This window comes from Nilaparvata lugens, chromosome 5, assembly GCF_014356525.2.
Source record: "Nilaparvata lugens isolate BPH chromosome 5, ASM1435652v1, whole genome shotgun sequence".
Classification (NCBI taxonomy): Eukaryota; Metazoa; Arthropoda; class Insecta; order Hemiptera; family Delphacidae; genus Nilaparvata; species Nilaparvata lugens.
This window is the reverse complement of record NC_052508.1, coordinates 72,738,161-72,760,647: the sequence shown is the minus strand read 5'-3', so window position 1 is coordinate 72,760,647 and position 22,487 is coordinate 72,738,161. Positions and strand designations below refer to the sequence as shown.

The window sequence follows — 22,487 nt, the reverse complement described above, 5'->3', positions numbered from 1 at the left end:
TGCTCGTTATGGATTCTTCTACAACGGAAAGGATCTACAGTGTGTTTATTGCCAGCATGCATTGAGACTGCATAAAGCGCGTACATGTTGTCTATCGTCAATTGATGAAGAAAGACCGCTTAATTACTCTATAATAGTTCCTGCCTACACCTAGTTTTCTTCATTCGCTCAACATCATGGATCCGAGAAAGTGGTTGGCTCCCGACAACGAATTGGAAGTGAGGTTAAAAAACTGTATTGATTGGTACGATGAGTGTGAAAGTGCAATTAGGAAATCAACTCCTGAAAATTATAGTTTGGCGAAGCAATTGAAAGACATTTTTCTAAGCACGGTGAATTTAAATGATATAAGAGACTATCTATGTTATTATCGTCCTCATAATTTATGTATAGATAAGCTAATTAGAATTGAAGATGAAGTTATGTGTTGTTGTAGTGAAATGTGTAAATAAACGTTTTCTGCCTTCAAACGATTTTTCATTCCGATATCCCATTCACGTTTTTTAGTTTAGTTGCTGCTTAGAGCTAGAGCAGACACCACGTGTGTGGTAATCTTTAGTGCACGTGCGCCTATAACACGTGCATCTCATTAATTTAGAGCTAGAGCAGACAGCACGTGTGGGGTAATCTTTAGTGCACGTGCATATCATCAATTTAGAATTCTTTCCCCCTCATTCGACTCGCATCAAACATCTGCAAGATGCAGTGTTATGGTTTTTCAAAATTCAAAAAATTATCTCGTCTCTTGATGTCAATTTCATTTAATGAATTTGATTCAATTGCGAAGAATATTAAATTTTCAACAGGATGTCAAGATGTTGATTTACCGTTAACAAAAACAGAAAATGTACACTTTTCGATTCTATCTGAGATTTTCGAACTGCTCAATATTCTAGACAGCGGTCATCTACATTATGATTGTACAAATGATTCGCCATTATCTGTTGTTAAAAATTCCGATGAACTTTGGAAATGCTTGTACGATATTGCAGATAAAAAATGTAAAAGAACGTAGAGATTTATAGCATTAGATGAGAGAGAATTTCTCAATTCAATTAGATATAGAGAGAGTCATTGACCTCACTTTAATATGGATTCACTTTAATCTGTCACCAAAGGAATTTTTCCCTCTCATCTATACTGGGAGAGAATTACTCAATTGATTCTTATCTCCTTTCGGAAAGGGTGCGGGAAAGAGATGACATGAGTAAAAGAAGGAGATCTCTATCTCTATCATAGTAGAGCGAAATGGATTCACTTCAATTTGTCACTATAGCATTAGATGTAGAAATATGAATTCACTTTAATTTGTCACCAAAGGAATTTTTCCCTCTCAAGAGATTTTTTCCCCCACATCTTTAGAATTCACCTCAATCTGTCACCATAGCATTAGATGTAGAAATATGAATTCACTTCAATTTGACAGTAGACAGAGAGGGAATTTTTCCTCCTAAAAGGGAAATTTTTTTTTCCCTCACCTGGAGAGAGAGAGAGAGAGAGAGATATCTCCCTCTCACTCACTCCCCCTCACCTCCACTGGACAGGGGGAGGGGGAAATCTATTTTTAGAAAGAGAGAGAAAGATATATCACCCTCTCACTCTCTCCCCCTCACCTCCACTGGACAGGGGGAGGGGGAAATCTATTTTTAGAACACCCCCCGCCCTACAGGCGGGGGGAAGGGGAGGAGGGATGGACGAGGGGGGAGAGGGGGGAGGGGGATTTCGAGCAAAAAAGCTTCTCAGTTTTCCCAATTCTTCTCTACTAACATACCTACCAAATTTGAACGTTTTTGGTCCGGTAGATTTTTAGTTTTGCGAGTGAGTGAGTGAGTCAGTCAGCAGTCAGTGAGTGAGTGAGTGCCATTTCGCTTTCGAACAAGATTCTCAATCATACCTATCTTCTAATTTCCATTTTAAAAGTAATGTTCAGGTGCTCCCATTCAACAACTGGAAGGATGACAAATTGAAAACTTGACAAACAGAAAATTTGATGTATTGAAATCTTGGCGAATTGAAGGCCTACAACCGTTTTCGGTTAATTAGAATCTATATTCACAATTTCAAGTTAATCAGTTCAGTAGTTCAGACGTGATGATGCGACATTCGTGTGTTCAACACCCCATACTTGTATAAGCCAAATCTTTTCTTCATTATATTTATAATATATATAAAAGCGAAATGGCACTCACTCACTCACTGACTGACTGACTCACTCACTAACTCGCATAACTAAAAATCTACCGGACCAAAAACGTTCAAATTTGGTAGGTATGTTCAGTTGGCCCTTTAGAGGCGCACTAAGAAATCTTCTGGCAATATTTTAACTCTAAGGGTTGTTTTTAAGGGTTTAAAGTACGTCTTTTAGCATGTATATTCTTCTTCTTCCAATCTCTTAATTATTATAATTGAAATTTCCATATCATATGTTACTATGGAACTATAGCCTAATCTAGATAGAGTACCTCTTCGAAACGGTTGTTAACTGGCAACTAAATTAATAATTTTGTCAGGTTGGCATTAAGTTGAGTTGACTTTGTTAGGTTGGCACCAAGTTGAAGATTCAAATGCATTTATCGCGGAAAAATTAATTGGGCACTGCTACTTCAATCCTGGGAATATTATATTACTAGCCGTCAGGTTCGCTTCGCTCGCCATATCCGTTAAGCCAGAAGTTTAGTCTGGACCCCCGACTGGATTGTCCTAACATATGATAAAAATGCTCAAATGAAAAATGCAGGCGAGCGAAGCGAGCCTGCTGATCTAATTCTTGGACGATCCAGTCGTGGGTCCAGGGGGCGGAGCCCCCTGGCTAGACGGATATGGCGAGCGAAGCGAGCCTGACGGCTAGTTATATTATAGATTACACTATATCCACTTATATTCTACTCAACATCAGTCGATCCCAAATTTTACTCAACATTACAACTGTATCACAATTCGAAATATCACTTCTCTTTTTCTTTTAAAGTAGTGTAGCCTATCAGAAAAGTACTCGTCTGAAGCGAATTTGTGTGTAATATATGATAAATATTTGGATGTTCTGGTAGGACTACTATCTAAGTCTACAATAGATCTTTCCATTTCATTATTTTACCATAGAGAAACAATAGCGTAAGTAGATATCCTATAGGGCGTTTATGTCGAAGCTTTTACTGTTATCTCAAGCCGATTACTGTCGATTATTGTTGATTTTTACTGTTTTGACCGGGTAAGAGAGTATGAACGGCACAATATGAGAGACTACCAGCGTCATAAAGCTTCACAGGAAAGAATTACGTGGACTATAGGCTTGAGATAATAGTAAAAGTTGCGACATAAACGCCATATACCATGAGATATCTACTTACGCTATTGTTTCTCTATGATTTTACTTAGTAGGCTCACGCCTACCCTCAATTCTCTATGCAGTTCTATTCTCTTGAATCATTTTAATCATTACCTTGAAGCACCAGATATCATGGTGGAAAGATATTGATCTGACTTGTAGCCTGTATCAAAATGGAATGAATTAGCCTTCCAAAAGTGTAAGGGATTTGTATAGCTGATGTTATTCAAAGTCCTTAGCCTACATATCTCTTTAAAAGAATATTCATTCATTATTTATCTTTTATTTTATTTTACAATCACAATATCAAGTTGATGATTCAATTTATTTATTTATTCAATCATTCAGAATTATACAACTTACAAAAAGTACAACAGGCTAACTTACGCCCAAAACGGTTCCAATTCTAATTTTTACAACAGTCCAAGTTTAGCTAGAGGTTATGTGTCACTTCAAAACTCTTCAATTACACACTCAATTTACAATCCATGAACACAAGAAATAGGAAATGGAAATAAAACCAGAAATAGGAATAATATAAGAATTCAACAGCTCAGGTTCACAACTTCACAAACAAATCTTCTGTACGGTACACATCTGTTTAACTGTACAATTAATTCATTACCACTAGAAATATTAAGGCACTGCCTCTTACATTCTTCAAAAGGATATTGAAAACTGTACTGAAAGCTGAAAGTTTATTTTATAACATACAAGAATTTTATGTAATTGACTGGACCAAATATTTGTAGGCTAATTTCATTTGTATGTATTAATTGTATTATGTAATATCAAGTACCTATTTTGACGTTCATTAATGCATTTGTTAAAAATGTCTAATCTTTATTAGATTCTTATTCTTATTCTATTCTATTCTTATTCGAAAATGATTGGGAGAGAATCAACAAGATAAACCCAAAACTGTCTCTCTCTCAAATTTTGATAATAATGGTCCAAATATGGTTATATAATCACTTTTATAAAAATCACGAAAATTTACAGTTCAAATATACATTTTACTAAAAATCTTTATTGGACTTCTAAGTCATTTTTACCATTCAAGCTCGAGACTTTACTACTTCTCTCCAAGAGATAAAGATTGATATGAAAGATCATGAATAATCCTATCTGGGTTGATCAGAAAGATGAAAATATTGCATGATCTTTATTTTTTCGACCACAATTCCCTCATCAATTGTGAATCAAAAATCAATTCATCCAAATCTTTCAATCTTCCAATTTCTCTTCAGGTTTCGAAAACTGGAAATCGCCTTCACGGTCACTCCACCAGGCTGTTATCATAGTCCATTCCTTCTATATTCGGAGAACTCTAAAGCCTCTTTGGGAATTTTCTATTCATCGATAGAAATTGCCGGTCCGTTCTGAAAAGGAAATCGAATAGGATTCCAGGGAGAAGATCCTCCGCACAGTGTGAGCGAAGTCGAATCGCGTCGGCTCCGAGTTTTATTCTGGAAGCCGATTTATTCACAAGGCGAGGAGAAGAAGGCTTGGAAAAAGCAGCGCGCGTTTTTTATCGGCGGGGACCGATAACGGGGGAATCAAAGCCGTGGAGATATTCTGTGAAGGGGGAAGCAGACGAGCGAAAAGGGGACTCCGATAAAGACGGTGGAAAAAGGAACAACGTAAAGCAGTATCCGTGGGGACCGGTATGGAAATGAGCTGGCCACGCCCCTCGCCGCCTCTCAGCCAATGGAGTGCGTCGCGAGTCAACACCGATATGCAAAGTCACTTGCCACAGCTCTTACATCAGCCCACTCACAACCTTCTTCCTCTTATCTTTATCCTTATCCAACGGCAGGCTCCATATTTGTTCTGAAAGGAAACTGTAATCACTTGAAATCTCATTATACAGTACACTCTGCAAAATGGATTGGACACTATTATGGATTGTAGAGGATACATGAATGAATATTGATCTGCGACAAAAAAAGGCAGTAGTATCGAACGTGTATCGTGTCTGAAGCTACTCTAAATTCAAATTCAAATTAGTTTATTCATAAAATATGACATACTTTACAAAATATGACAGTGTTATGGATTGCATGAATATTCTTCCTGCATGGATGAAATATATAATACTGTATCATAGGAGATACATAAATATATATCAATCTGCGACAATATTGAAGGAATATCGTGTCTGAAGCTACTCTAAATTCAAATTCAAATTGGTTTATTCATAAAATATGACATACTTTACAAAATATGACAGTGTTATGGATTGCATGAATATTCTTCCTGCATGGATGAAAATATATAATACTGTATCATGGAAGATACAGGAATAGTTATTAATCTGCGACAATATTGAAGGAGTATCGTGTCTGAAGCTACTCTAAATTCAAATTCAAATTGGTTAATTCATAAAATATGACATACTTTAAAAATATGACCGTCTTAAAGATTACATGAATATTCTCTCTGCATGGATGAAATACATAATACAGTATCATAGAAGATACATAAATAGATATTAATCTGCGACAATAAGAAGGCAATAGTATTAAAGGAGAATCAAGTTTGAAGCTGTACCATCTCTTGGAAATTGCAGGATATGAGCAAAAAATGCATGATCAGTTCTTGGAAACGCAAAGGATGAGAGATAGATGATTTCGCTTTTCATTCGGTTCTTGTTCATCATTATAGCTGCATCATTAGCAGCACAGTTTGAAATGAACAGATTACACTGGGAAAATCATAATGTTTAAAGGATGCCAGATAATGGAATTCCAAAAGCTGTCGTGGACCTTATAGTGGAAGAAGAGATACTGTAGAAGTATGCAGAGATATTGAAGAGATATACTTCTGGAAGGATATTGAAGGGTAGACTTCTGGAAAGATGGGTGAGTGTATGAGACGTTATATCCTTTGAAACTGGAACATATGTGTATGCCTAATTCTGGAAAGAAGAATAGGAGGAAAAAGAAGAAGAAGCAGAAGAAGAAGAAGAGGAGGAAGAAGAAGAAGCAGAAGAAGAAGAAGAAGAAGAAAAGAAGGAAGAAGAAGAAGAAGAAGAAGAAGAAGAGGAAGAAGAAGAAGAAGAAGAAGAAAAAGTGAGCGAAGATTTTGTTATCCTATAATACTGTATTCTCTAAATCGATCTTATAAAACGAATAGAATTATAAAATATCATCAAACCGCACTTCACTCGATAGGTATATGAATGCATATCGATGTAGCTCTGTAGATGTACAATCATTGATGCTCTGATAATTTATTTGTATTTCTACATTTTTAATTACAACTAAACGTCTTTGGTATAGGAGTTTGGGATGCCTTGTGCTTCCTCATCTTGATATCTAGTCTACTAGTACGGTATTGAAAACTTGAACGCTCAAAACAACAACCTTAAATTTTGGAAAGTTTTCAACATCGCAAAATTGTAGTTCATCCGATGTGATTAATCCTCTTCATTAACTGATATTATCCCTAGATCGAAATTTAGATCAAAAATGAATGAAAACCAGTGTACGCCAGTACACAATCAGAGATCTTTAAAAACTACATTTTCTATCCGAAAAAAAATTATTAAAACAATAATTTTAAAAAACGTAGTTCATACAAGTGTAGAGATTCTATTTTCTATTCATTTTACAGCTTCCGCTGACTGCTTTCATTGAATAGGATTTTATATGTTTCTCATCCTAAAACACGATTTATAAATCTCCTAACTCCATTCATAATACTTTGGAAAATACCAAGAACTGAAAAATCTATGAGATAATTATGATTAATTAATTCGTAAATTTCAACATTTCAATACCTATTCCTTTCGCGAATCCACAACAAAATTTTAATTTGTATGTAATGTGGCAGAGAGGACCTACAGTCCTAACTCCGCCCTCAATTGAGGCAATTATTCAATTCTATTCAATTCAACAGTGTAAAGCAGCCGATTATTTGACATGAATTTTCACAGTTTGAGAGTACCCATTGTTTAAAATTTAAAGGTGTCAACGACGGTGAAAATTCATGTCAAGGAAAATTGGATTGAAAAATGTATGCCTCTTGGCAGTCGCTTACGAAGACGGGACCTGGAACTATAACTACAGCAGATAATCGGGCCTGGCTCTACCCCTTCGTTTCGAGACAGCATTATCCAGGACTGGTTTAGTGAGTTACTATATTATATATTATTTATTGATTCTATTGAAGGCAAATTTTTACAATTATTTTCCCATCAGTTATCACTTATACTCTGATTCATACACGTCGAATACACTGAAATCGACTTGACAAGTGTCAATACTGAGCACACCTGCTCATTTTGCACGACAAACAAAACGCAAGGATAAATGGGAACAGGTGAGATAGAGAGAGAAAAACATCAGTGAGTAAAATGTGGAGTTAAAGTGAAGGATTGAGGGATAATTCAAGTAGCAGGTGTCACAGAACCCACCAGACAGCAACACTGAGACAGATCCGTTGTTTTAGGTTATTATTCGGTTGTTTTAGGTTATTTGCGGCGACTTCCGGCGGCTTTGTGTGTGACAGGGTGCATTTGAAACCACGGATTTGTCCACTCTTTGTTCCCGTTTGCGGTCACATCGCCACCCGCATAATCGCATAATGCTCAACCACACGAATTACGGCCAACAATAGACTAACCGAATAATTTATAGCCGGCTCCGTTTCCTTGTTTCATATCGGACAATTTGTTACCGGGAGACGCATTAAATATTCATAGGATCGCTTATCTCACGTCACTCAAAGTTGGAGTTCCAATGGAGCATTATGGGTAATTATGAATTATGGGAATTGGAGTCACTCGAAGTTTCTGTTATGAATAATTATTATGGGAATTACTATTGGAAGTTTGATGGTCTTTGCCAATGCTCTTAACAGGCTTCGCCCATGTGATGAACCTTCTGCAAGTGTTGTATATGTATAGTGAGAGTACTCATTTATTTTACTTACAAGAAGTTGAAACTAAGACTTTTAAATATGATTTTGTTCTAGTATTGACATGTCACCAGTCAAATGAGTGTTACTCAAAAATTGATGTAATGTGACGATTAATAAATGAAATGGGGACTCAGGGGTATTCACCTGGCGGATGAGCGTGCCATGTCATGGCTGGATGGCTGGAGGGGACTGTGTGAGAGCTTGGCATTTGACCTACCAAAAATGAAGAAAGCCCGACGAGACATATTTATGTTGAAAATTATAGACCCTATATGTACGTTTGATTGATTAGTTTATATTATTATATATTAGTCTATATGTTGTTGTTTGTGTGTTTTATTAATGAACTCGGCCTGAAAAAAGCATAAGCATATATATAGCATATATAAGCAAAGCTTATATATATATATATAATATATATATATATAGATATATATATATATAATATATATATATATATTGAAATGAAATGGAATGAAATTGTATATTGTTTGTACTTTCTAAGAAGAAGAATAAAGATAATTTCAATTTCAATTTCAATCATGCTCAAACTAATCAATTTATTCCAGAGCAGAGTGAACCTAATTATTAAAGAGACCAATTAATATATGTAATATACCAACAAAATGTGTAACCTTATCTAAATTTGGGAGAGGAATAGCACAAGGTTACCTTATGTTTTCTTTCTTTTTTTGACTGACAAAAGATATTTATTTAAAAAAAAAATGCAATTTACAAAGTTAAAATCGTATGTACTCATTTTCAATATAAAACAACAACAAATGAATGAACAACCTCATTAACATACGGAGTCAAATAAAATCTTTAGAAAATGGTCTGCATGGGCAAAAAATGTCTTTGCACAAACCAGAGTTGCATATCACAGGTTTTAAAGATAGAAAGGAAACACTAATTCTGATGCATTCAGAATCTCATTGAATATTATTATTACATACAGATATAATAATCATTGGATTGCTCAAAAGAAGATTAAGGCTGTGCAAAGGCTGAAAATAAACTATCTACTGGTGATATTTTTCAAAGTTTTTCGATTTGTATAATTATCATGGAGCTATCAAAATGGAGAAGTTTTCTCAGGATTTTTTTTCAATCATTACTTTTCGAGATATGAGCGCCTGAAGTTTGAACTTTTGGGACAGAACATTCGGTAAGATATAAATCCATGAGACTTAGAGGATGTATTCTTCATGGTATTGTTGATCTAGTAAAACAAAATTTTCGAAAAATATCAATTTTTAAGATAGTTATTCAATTTACCAAAAATAACTCAAGTAAAAGTTATTTCTGGCTATTTTTAGTAAATTGAATAGCTATCTTAAAAATTGATATTTTCAGAAAATTTTAGTTTTACTAGATCAACAATACCATGAAGAATCTATTCTCTGAATGACATGGATTTATCTCTCACCGAATTTGAAATGTTCTGTTCCAAAAATTTAAACTTTAGGCGTTCATATCTCAAAAAGTAATGACCAGAAAGAAATGTTTTCCTGAGAAAACTTTTCCATTTTGATAGCTTGATGATATACAAATTGAAAAACTTTGAAAATTTTCACGAGTAGAAAGTTTATTTTTAGCCTTTGCACAGCTTTAACTCGTGTAATGATGCAATCAGATTTCAAGAACAGAAGACATATTGTCACCACCAGCGAATTCATCGATCAAGGTAGGTACTAGTATTTCTGTGAACAGTAGACCTCGCGCAGTTATAACGACGTCCCAAACCATAAGCACATCCACACTGATACACCAACTATTTATTTGATCAGATCTTGCTTACACAAGATTTAATTATCATATAACGCTTTCCGGAATTTAGCAGGAGAAAACCAGAAGACATCTTGGCGCCCAGACGAGCTGTTATAAGTTCTTTGCATCCTATTTAATAGTGCATAAAAAATGCATTCAATGAGGCATGCAATTGATAGTCTACACAGCTGTTAATTTTTTACCAATCTGCATTGAGATATTGAATTATTGCATGCAATTTATAGTCAACTCGACAGCTGATTTATGATGAATAATTCTATAGTCTGATTTTTACTCTAATATTGGCGTATGAAGGACGCTCCTTTTTCCTTTTATATTATCCTTGAAATGCAAAATTTCCAAAAACCTTGTATGTACGTCGACGCGCAACTTAAAAAGGAACATACCTGTCAAATTTCATGAAAATCTTTTACCGCGTTTCGCCGTAAATGCGCAACATATAAACATAATAAACATTTAAACATACAAACATTGAAACATTAAGAGAAATGCCGAACCGTCGACTTGAATCTTAGACCTCACTTAGCTCGGTCAATTATAATTTGTTGTGATGATGTCTTCTGCATTGTCCATACCCAGCTGTGTTGAAAACTTCTTTAATTTCAATTTAAATAAGGATTTCTCTCGACATCATTTTGATGATGTACTCATTGTAAAAACCAATAAATAATCCATCAATTATTGAACATTGTTATCTAGTTTATAATAATATTAATAATGGAATGAGTTTCAGATGCTGGCAGTTCAAGTCAACAACCACCAGACCGCGCGCGGTCAGCCGCGGTCATCAAAAGCTGCGGTCATCAAAGCGCAGTCCGCACCGCACAGGTCCGCAGTCATCTATTTGTTGAACGCGGGAGACGAACTCCAATTTCATTTGCGCTCCGCCTTTGTCATTGTTATAGTTATTGCACGTTAACTGAAACAATGAAGAATTCAACAAAGACAGAAAAGCAATCATCCGTGTCTCTCTCCGCCGATAAAAAGCATGCCAGATGTAATAATTTAATTGTCTAGTAATTTCCTAATATCATGTTTTGAAGTAATAAACCGTTTTTAAACAAGATGAGGCAATAAAGAATTAACTAATGTAAGGTCGCTGAACAGTTCATTAAAGCTCCGGTTGACGGATTGGTGCCTTCCATGCCATACATCTATATTATAGATGGATAATCTCTAGTACAATCGTTATTCTGCTTCGTTCCCCTTAGTTTACAATGTACATTACTCCTCATCCAATTATTACCCTTTATTGAACTCTCCATTTATGAGCTCACCATTGATTCAGAATGGAATAGAAATTTTCTGTATAAAGCGGTGTTGAGACGTTTTAGTTCTCTTTACAACTTAAGTGAAAATACTATTTCAAACTACATTTGGGCTTATACGCCCAAAACGGTTCCAATTCTAATTTATAAAACAGTCCAAATGTTGCTAGGTTATGTGTCACCATAGAGAAACAATAGCATAAGTAGATATCCCATGGTATAGGGCGTTTATGTCGCAACTTTTACTGTTATCTCAAGCTGATAGTCCACGTAGTTCTTTCCTGTGAAGCTTTATGACGCTGGTAGTCTCTCATATTGTGCCGTTCATACACACTTACCCGGTCAAAACAGTAGAAATCGACAATAATCGACAGTAATCGGCTTGAGATAACAGTAAAAGTTGCCACATAAACGCCTTATACCATGGGATATCTACTTACGCTATTGTTTCTATATGGGTACACATAACCTAGCTACATCTGGACTGTTGTATAAATTAGAATTGCAACCGTTTTGGGCGTATTTATAAGCCTGTGGTATTTTTCTGTAAGTTGTGTGATTATCATTGATTGAATTAATAAATAAAAAAATAAATCTGACATCCACTCATATATTTGAAATTCAATTGTCCACTCATGTATTTGAAATATTAGATGAGATTGTAATATTCTCAATGATTGAGTATTTTACATGAATGAGAAGATTATTGCTACAACCAAATCAAAAGTGTTCAAAAGTGGAAGAAGCATAAGGTAAGAGTATAAGATAAAGGTTTTTACTTTCCATGCCATAGGTAAGGAAAGTAATGCTTTTCGAAAAAAATTAAAGTACCCCAAATTTCTAAATTTCTTTACGTTTCAAGGTCCCCTGAGTCCAAAAAAGTGGATTTTTGGGTATTGGTGTGTGTGTGTGTGTGTGTAAAGGTGCGTACAGATTTACGCGCCGCGAACATGAGCAATTCACTTCTAATCAGCTGATGCCAAGCTTCTTATATCTGTATCTTACTGTTGCTGTAAAAACACAGATATACAGAAATACAGATAAAATCAGCTGATTAAAAGTGGATTGCTCATGTTTGCGGCGCGTATATCTGTAAGCACCTTATGAGTGTATGTGCGTCTGTGTAATTCAAGATGGCGGCTAAAATGGCGAAAATGTTGTCAAAAACAGGGTTTTCGCGATTTTCTCGACAACGGCTCCAACGATTTTGAACAAATTCATACCTAGAAAAGGCATTGATAAGCTTCATCAACTGCCACAAGTCCCATATCTTTAAAAATTTCTGGAGCACCACCCCATCTATGCAAAGTTTGATTTTAGATTCCAAATTATCAGGCTTCAGATACAATTTAATCGAAAAATTTCAAGTGAAAAAGATTGAGCATACAAATCTCTACAATTAATGTTTTGTAACATTTTCACCTAAAATTGAAAATAATCTTGAAATGCGAGAAAATGTGATTATTCAAATGCAAACTGTTGGCAATTGTTGGTTCTATTAAATCATTCACTATGGAGAGATAGCAGCCCTCGTGTGTCTCCAGCGTTATTGTCCTGTCACCAGCTGGCTCAGATCTTGGAATAGTAGACTTGAGATGCGCGTGAACACCAGCGTCAGGTGATCAATTTCATAACGGCAAGGAAAGTTGTGTGAGTGCGCCACACCAGATTTCGATAATAGTAGTCCAAATAGTATTTCAAATCAAAATCAAAATTTGGGAGAGTATCAGTTTTGGGTTTATCCTGTTGATCCTCTCCCCAATCATCAATTTGATATTGTGATTGTAAAATGGAATGGAAGAAAAATAATGAATAATATTCTTTCAAAGAGAAATGTGGGCTAAGTGCTTTGAATAACATCATCTATACAAATCCCATACACTTTTGGATTGCTAATTCAATCCATTCTCATATAGACCACAAATCAGATCAATCTCTATTTTCATCATTATATCTGGTACTTTTTCGAGTTGTGTGAGTGCGCTACACCAGATTTTTCATATAAAAATGAGCAATGCTTATGCTTCTTCATGAGTAAAACCTTATGCTCCAGGCTCATATGCTCAGTTGTTATTCATACGACCCAATATCTCAAGAGAATGATTCTGAATTGAATAACTCGAACTATTACAAATATTTTCCAAAACACGATGGTCGTCATAATAGTCGAGATCAATGTTTTTCAAGAGAACTCGATCAATAAAACGGTTCAAATCTCCAAATGAAGCAAGATGAAAAAGTTGAGTATTGTGGGAGGGGTGGTTGCATGGACGCACAAAATCGCCGAGAGAAAGTTTTGAGTTTAGTTGACAAGAACGAGCCCAGCTCAATGGGAGCTTGCGGTTCAGAATAAATGGATTAGAGGAAAACGTTAATGCCTCGGACTTGGCTGAATTATTGAAGAGTGTGGAGCCGAGAAAATCGCTCGCAGATCGAAGAGGGTGCTCCATATCGATCGAGTATCGCTCAAAGGGTCTAACGGCAGGGGGAAAAGGGAAGCCCTAGAAGAACCTGACGCATATTAACGCAGCCGTTATTTTTCCCTAGAATTTCCCTTCTTGGTCCTCTTCTCCCTCCATTTTCCCCTCTCCTGATCATCGCAGGAGGTGATTTATTGCAAGGCTCCCTCACCTCTGCTACACTTTTCTCCCTCCCTCCCTCGCACAGCCTCCCAATAACTCTCTCCCTGTCTTTTTCCACCGTTTTCCACCTAGGATCCTTTCCCTTATCTATCACCCGAGCTCCACTGGAGAAAGCTCGTCCTTCCTCACTTTAAACTATCTCAGCCTCTCCGTTGCACCTCCCTCTCAGACCGTAATTCGATCCTTATATTAAGCTATTCGATATCCTTCTTCGGGGATCGCTTTTTCAACCACCCTTATTTCCCCAGCAAAGAGGATAATAATTCTAGAAGAGGCTCGATATTAGTGCAATCGTCGACAATAAGTTAAAAGTAGGCTGAAAACAAATCCTCTGTAATGCATTATAATCAATAATCAATTATTTATTATTATATAAGGACCCAAGAGGATAATTACTCTAGTAGAGCCTCGATATTAGTACAATCGACAATAAGTTAAAACTAGACTAAATTTATTATTACATAAGGATCCCAAAGGATAACAATCCTACAATACCCTTGATATAAGTATATCGTCGACAATAAGTTGAAGATGGGCTGAATACACATTCTGTATAATGCATGATAATCAATAATCAACTATTTTTATTATATAAGGATCCCAGAGGATAATTATTCTAGTAGAGCATCGATATTAGTAGAATCGTCGACAATATATTGAAAGTAGACTGAAAAGACATCCTTTGAAATGCATGATAATCAATAATCAATTATTCATAATCATATAAGGATCTCAAAGGATAATAATTATAGTAGACTCCGATATTAGTACATTGATTGATTGATTGATTGATTGAGTACTTTATTTATGTAGATTACAATATATACTGGCTTATACACTTATATACAATAGCTTACAATACAGCAAAATTATAGACGAATTTACATAATATAGACTAAGAAAATAACTATTGATTTGTATATGATATGAAAAAGCAATTTGTAATATAATAACTATAGATAATAATCATATTGTTATGCATCTACATAAATTGGCGGAGCATTGGACAAATCAATGTCCATTCTTTGGGAAGAATATTAAAAATATCCTCCCCACTAACTCTCTACCAAAACGTTAATTTCGTTATTTAAACTAAGGATTTAAGGAATTGAACTAAGGACATCGTCGACAATAAGTTAAAAGTAAACTGAAAAACACATCCTTTGAAAAGCATGATAATCAATAATAATCTATCGTTGATAATAATTATATTAGGATTCCTCATTCCTATTTCAATTCAGTTCTTAGTTCTAATTATTGGATCCATGATTGGTATGTTAGGAATTCGATAAGCAAATTCATTTTTCAACTATAAGAGAGTTTCTCAGGTCTGCAGCAACTCCTCCATGCGTACAGGGAAGATTCCCTAGTATGAAAATATATTTTTCCTACAGTTACGTTGAAAAGTGGCCATTGCTGCACTGATTACAGAACGCAAAGAATCACTTTTCCGCTCTAGTGCGGGAAAAATTTTTCTGCACTCCAGATTTGCAACATGGCAACGCAAAATACTTAGTAGGTTATATGGAGCAACAGTGCAGCAAAATCAAAATGAAGTTGGTAACAGTGACTGGGCTGCTATAGTGAGCAGACGTGCAACCAAGCACAACGCGCTAATTATTATTCATTATATATTATAACCAAGGACAACGAGGATTTTAGGATTAAGGTTTTTATCAATAATAAAATTACACAGAAAAACATTTGATGGATTTCAGGCAATTTTACCCATAATTACCCACTTTTCATATTCAATGGTAACTGTAGGAAAAACTTAATGTGAAATACGTGCGCAAAGTTCCTCTGCTGCACTCAAGAAACCATTCCAAACCACTCAAGTAAACGTTTCTTTCGGTGCAGCAAACTGACACTTTGCGCACTAGTTGCACAAATAACTATATTGTCAAATGAATAAATTCCTTGTTTGTTAAAATGGAGAATGAGGAAGCTTCTTGGAAACAATTTCAGAGCTGTTCAGTACCTTGATAATCTATAATTAAGGGAAGAATTGGCTTATTACACGTATGGGATAGGAAATCCACAAATGACGCATCATCACGTTTGAATTTCTTAACTGATTAACTTGAAATGTTACATATTTATCTTTAATTTTACAGAGGATGGTTGAAGGCCTTTTTATTTAATTTTCAGGATTCTAGTGGGTCAAGTTTTCAGTTTGTCAAGTGTTCTAGAGGAGAACTGATCACCTGCTAGTGTAAAAGAAATTCCATTAATATGGAGGTTTAGGCAATGGAGGTAATTGAAAAAACACAGTTTTATTTTTGTCACATCCACATTTATTCGAATTTTATACAGGACTGCAGTTCCGTGTTGGAACCAACACATCTTGATCTCTAACAGATCTAACCTGATCAGTGGCGAATATAAGATATATTTCTGGGGGAGGGCCAAGGTTAATGCCAGTTTTGAGTGATTTTAAGGCTTAATTCTATAAAATAGCGGAAACATCATGCTAAAACTAAATGAATATCGTATCACTGTAAGGTAACACAGATACTCAGGGCCGGTTTCCGAACTCGGGATTTATCTAAGTTCTAGACTTTAAACAGATGGAGTCAGAAAATTGGCTTTCCGAAACGGGACGTAGTTGTAGTCATAGTCTAAAGTCGTGTCCACAGTATTTTCTCTCTATTTCATTTTGTGTTCAATTTTCTAGTTTTTCGAAATTTAATTAAAACGTGACTCAAGCAGAGTCCACTCTGAATAAATGTTGGACTAACATATTTGTTGAAAAAGTTTGGGCAAACTTTATTATGTTATTAATGTTTGCCCGTGGCCAGTCTGGACGCGTCACCTAACAAAATATTCGTAAGTGGAAAGAACAGGTTTTATGTTTTACAGCTGTCAACTCTGAAAATGTTTGGGAAAACAGTATTTTTTTGTTTGACAAACAATGATTGTCCAAACTTTTTAACTACAACTAATAATAAAGAAAACCTATTGAATTTCTCTAAAAATGAAATGAACTTTAAAATGTATGAATTCAGGGCTACTTTCTTGTATTTATAAAATAGAATTTTTGTCCCTGAGCTCCTCAACAAACATGTTTTCCGAAAATTTATGTCGAACATTTGTTCAGTGTAGACACGGCTTGAGTCACGTTTTAATTAAATTTCGAAATACTGGAAAATTGAACACAAAATAAAATAAAGAGAACGTAGTGGGAAGTTTCAGCTATTTTGAATTATATAGGAATATTCCATTTCGTCAATGAAAAACGTTTCCAATTAAAGAAATTTATTTATTTATTTATTCGTGGACAGAATCACAAATCATATAAATATGATTAGGAAGGAACAACAGGCTTGGCCCAAATCTATTCCATTCCCAAATTTTGATAAATTAATAAAATGTCCAGAAAACATTATTGTCCAGAAACATTTATGTTTCTACTGTAAATGAGAGAATAAAGATTTATTTTTCTGCAACCATTTACTGCAACTACGCTCCGTTTTGGAAAGCCAATTTTCTGACACCAGCTGTGTAAAGTCTAGAACTTAGCTGAATTCCAAGCTAGGAAACCGTCCCTTAATGGTAATTCTATAAGTAGTATAGATACAAATTTGTTGAGATCTTGCAAGCTAATTTAATGTACGTTCCGAAATAATTATTTATTATTATTATTATTTATTCGTGGATACAATATTACAAATCATATAAAATAATATGATTGGGTAGGAACAACAGGCTTGGCCCAAAACTATTCCATTCCCAAATTTTGATAAAAATAGGTTATGTTTCCACTGTAAATAGTTCAAGCTCAATTTTCGTCCAAAAATAAATACGAGATGAAAATTTTAAATTTAGAAGAAGTAAAACACCGAACGAGAGTAAAATATTACACTAATTACACTGCACATTGAAATGATTAAGTTATTTTATAAAATATTGAAGCCATAAATGCACACAAATTCTCACATGAAAAACATGATGATTATGTTATAATGATTGTTTGTGTGCCCCAGTTGGCAAAGATTCCAAATTCTAGAGCAACAAGTAGTGTACTCGCTACTATTTCATAGTGTTCTTTTCAACAGTAATGAAACAGAGTAGGTGTTGCTTCCATTACACGACCGAGGGTATATTATTTTGAGGAAAATAAAGTGGGAGGATATCATGATTGCCTAGTAGGACAGTTTTTTCGTTCAAGTAGGGTGCATGAGTTGCGATTAGGCCAAAACCGGAGTCCTGTGGAGAGATGTCCCGATGTCCACCCCCTACCCACACCAAAACCATCAAAAATAATTCAATGTACACAGCCAGGGCAAATTGCCCAACCCTACCCTCTCCGTCATACTATATTCTCATACTAATCGTGCCATACTAAAGGGGGAATCAGCTTGCTCGCTTCCCCTTGTCTCGTGTTGTTAAATTGTCCGAAACGGTATCGCTCCATAAATTAGTACATTGTCGTCGTCAATTAGTTATAAAGTGATTACTATCATTAACGATCATTATTTCGGAATTAAGGTCATAATTTAATATGATGCAACCGATAAGGGCATTTTTTCTTGAATTGTTTGATTTATAGCTCAAGTAAACATGTTCAACCTACTTGATTCTTCAATTGGATCTAGTTGACGGAAAACGACTGTTACAATCAAACGTTTCAAAACAAAAGGTTAGTTTGCCTTGTCAATTTATTTATGATTTTTTAAAAAAGCTCTAATAAAAATGCAATAAAATTTGAAGCAATTCCAATTGAATTAGGTTTCCAGTCTATAATTACTTTATTATGAGATCGTATTTCTCAAGATGTTAGTGTTTAAAAAGTTGATTGGATGATAATCTTCCACAAGTTTATGAGTTTGTTCATCTGTGTGCATCGACTATGGTTTTTATCCACCTACTGACAAAGCAAACTTTCTGAAAAAATTCAGATTTTGCAAATGTTATATACAGAATTTATTTTTAATAATAATAATTGACCGAGCGAAGTGAGGTCTAAGATTCAAGTCGACTGTTTTGAATTTCTCTTTATGTTTATATGTTGCGCATTTACAGCGAAACGCAGCAATGAAATTTCATGAAATTTGACAGGTATGTTCCTTTTTGAATTTCGCGTCGACGTATACATAAGGTTTTTTAAATTTTGCATTTTAAGGAAAATACAAAAGGAAAAGGAGTTTCCTTCGAACCCGATATTACCGTAAAAATTATACTAAATAATTAGTCTAATCTATAATAATTAAATATAATCTATAATCTAATAATTAGCCTAATTAATGATCATAAATCACACTCACATTCCGGAAGATACGTCACGGTACGATAGGACAGAAAGCTCTATGTTTATTTAGAAACATTTTAAATTGATAAATTATTTATTAATTCTTGAGGAAACATAACAACAGGTCAATGTAACTTACTGAGCGTGCGGTCTATTGTTCACAGAACTACTAGTAATAATAATAATAATAATACTGAAGGTGATACCCACATAAGCGCTTAGGCTTGTACGTGGGTAATGAGTGAGAGGGATGATGATGATAGATGACGACCACTTATCAGGTAGTCGGGACCGACGGCTTATCGTCTCCTCGTCTCCTCCAAAAGACGGGGTGGCCGTATCTATGTGATTGTGCTGTGGTCAAAAACTTTTGCCTCGTCCAAGATTCGAACTCGGGTTCTCTTGATTATTAGACCGGCGTGCTATCACTTACTCCAACGAGCCACCCAATTAATTTACTTTACTTGTTTCGTTCGGATGGACACGTTAAGTGGTCGGTCCCGGCTGCCCAAAAAGGAGTCGTTGGGTCATGTCAGAGGCCCGGAAATTGATCAGTTGCCACCTGAAAACTCTGACACCAGAGCTGAGCCAGCCAGGTCACACGATATTATTATTATTTGTTTACAGGGAATTGGTGAAATTATGAAAGTATTCCAGAATTCCTTACCACTACGGATTATTGTTACCTTTATCCTCTCTATTTACAAGATAATTATGCTAAACTCAGCCTGTGAAGTGGCAAAAACATGACTATTTCAACACCTATATGGTGCTATCTTAAATGTGACAATTCAAAACCATGATTATTTTCCAATTCAAGCTCTGTAATTGGAAAACTGCATACGTTTATACGAGTAATTGACCGTGCGAAGTGAGGTCTAAGATCCAAGTCGACGGTTTGGCATTTGTCATAATGTTTAAATGTTCATATGTTGCGCATTTACGGCGAAACGCGGTAATAGATTTTCATGAAATTTGACATGTATGTTCCTTTTTTGATTGCGCGTCGACGTATATACAAGGTTTTTGGAAATTTTGCATTTCAAGAATAATATAAAAGGAAAAAGGAGCCTCCTTCATACACCAATATTAAAGTGAAAATCAAACTATAGAATTATTCATCATAAATCAGCTGACAAGTGATTACACAGATGTGTGGAGAAGCCAGCCCATTGCTGTATTTCCATAAGGTCTATAGTTTCAATCAGGTTCTTGTGGATGAGAATACTGCGTGAGGTCTACTGTTCACAGAACTACTAGTCTTAAATATGACAATTCAAAACCATGATTATTTTTCAATTCACATTCTGTAATTGGAAAACTGCATACGTTTATCCTCTCTATTTACAATATAATTATGCTAAACTATACCTGTGAAGAAGCAAAAACATATTTCAACACCTTTGGTGTCATTTCAAGTGTGATAATTCTAAACCATGATTATTTTTCAATTCAAATTCTGTAATTGGAAATACTGCAATGTCCAGACATCAATCCCTGGAAGAACCAGAATGCCTCCATAATCTTGGTCATTTACAAGATATTTATAGTGAGGTCCACGTTATAATGGCAGTGAAAGAAGATAGGAGAAATACGTTGCCAAGTCTCTCCATTTTGCCACTGAGCGTACACAGCTGTTACTCAATTCATCCCACCAAATTTGATCTAATAATAATAATTATCATTTCCTTAGTAAAATATTCAATTTAATGTCAAATTAATCAAGAAAATATATTTTTTCATAATTTGATTGAAAAATTTGCTTCTATATAGATTTTTATTTTTATACAAACCTGAAATGTCGGATAATTCAAAAAGCTGTGATACACCAATCTGAATTTCAAAACAACAGAAATTAAGTTTTTTGGTGGGTATTCTATTCCAATTTCTTTCAAAAATGATAGAAAAATAGAAATCCTTTTCAAAATAAGTAATTTCATTGGAAACAATTCTGAAATAACCTTTCAATTATATTTTATACCGGTACGATTAGGTCTAACCTAAACGTGTAGGCTAACTGAAGCATGGATAAAGTCTAGGATGGTTAGTTATCAACTTTTAAAATGTCATTTCAGGTATTTTAATTTGTGTTTCTCGTACGGTAATGTCTAAAAATCATTTCATTGTTTCAAAATAGCTATTTATGTATTAAGAGCGTAATGCGCGACTTTATCGCTCACGCAAAACAGTTATCACGCGATGCGAAGCGGAGCGTGATAATTTTGCAAGAGTGAAGAAGCATTACGCGTGAATTACATACAAAATTTTTTCTACAACTGCGCCAACCTGTTAAATCACTTATATCTGGCGGAGTTTATAATAATTCGTCTACACTGATACCCATCATGGCTGTAGAATCGGTACAATTACCGACTTTTTAGGTTAAGATCTGACCGAGAGTGGTTTGTCTTTGGCGAGCTGCTTATTATCAGCTGATTACCGAGCGTAAAGAAACTCTTCTGCGCATGCGCGAATGATTTGCGAGCGTAAAGAAAATCTACTGCGCATGCGCGGATGGTTAGAGAGCGAAAAAGTAGATTCTCCTCAGAAATAAGCTGTTTTACGAGGAGGATTGAGTACGTAAATTCTTTCTTTACGCGCAGTTGTAGAAAAATACATTTTAAATCAATTATACTTGTGTACCAAAGTATTTAGATAGAATGAAGAAGAAAAATAGCGGCTAACAATTGTTAGTCTACTTTTGTACAGTCACTGTCAAAAGTAGAAATAAAATATTCTGGCAAACTGACAACATTGCAAAGCTAGAGAGAGATAGCGCTATCTGTTTTGTTGAAAAGGACAGCAACAGTATTTTCAATTGCACACTGCCATTATAACGTGGACCTCACTATATGCTAAACTTAGCCTGTGAAGTGGCAAAAACATGTCTATTTCAACACCTATGGTGTAATCTTAAATGTGACAATCCAAAACCATGATTATTTTTCAATTTACATTCTGAAATTGGATAAACTGCAATGTCCAGAGATCAATTCTTGAAAGACCCAGCGTGACTTCATAATCTTGGTCATATATGTCAACTAATGTGCATTTTACAAGCTTTCTACCTATAAACGGTAATCAAAGTGGTACCAGACGCATACCTAACAGTCCTTACATGTGTTGACATTTAACAACTATGCGCAAAGCCTCTGCGCAAAAGTCTACTTAGTAAATTGCCCCTAGTAAATGCCTTGCTAAAGCATGAAAGCCGGCCGCATGAGTCACTATAGTCATAGAATAAACAATCAAGAAGTGTAGAAGTTTTCTGTGCGTATAGTGTA

The 22,487-nt window shown here is 35.1% G+C and overlaps 1 protein-coding gene across 1 annotated transcript in view; it reads left to right on the top strand.

Moving 5' to 3' along the window:
- Positions 1 to 7,875: 7,875 nt before the first annotated feature.
- LOC120351665 overlaps positions 7,876 to 22,487 on the top strand; it is a 120,552-nt gene continuing 105,940 nt past the window's right edge. Inside the window, exons 1-2 of the mRNA XM_039429605.1 lie at positions 7,876 to 8,084; positions 10,776 to 11,039. Coding sequence (XP_039285539.1) covers positions 8,081 to 8,084; positions 10,776 to 11,039 — 268 coding nt within the window. The 5' untranslated portion in view covers positions 7,876 to 8,080. The remainder of the gene's footprint in view (positions 8,085 to 10,775; positions 11,040 to 22,487) is intronic.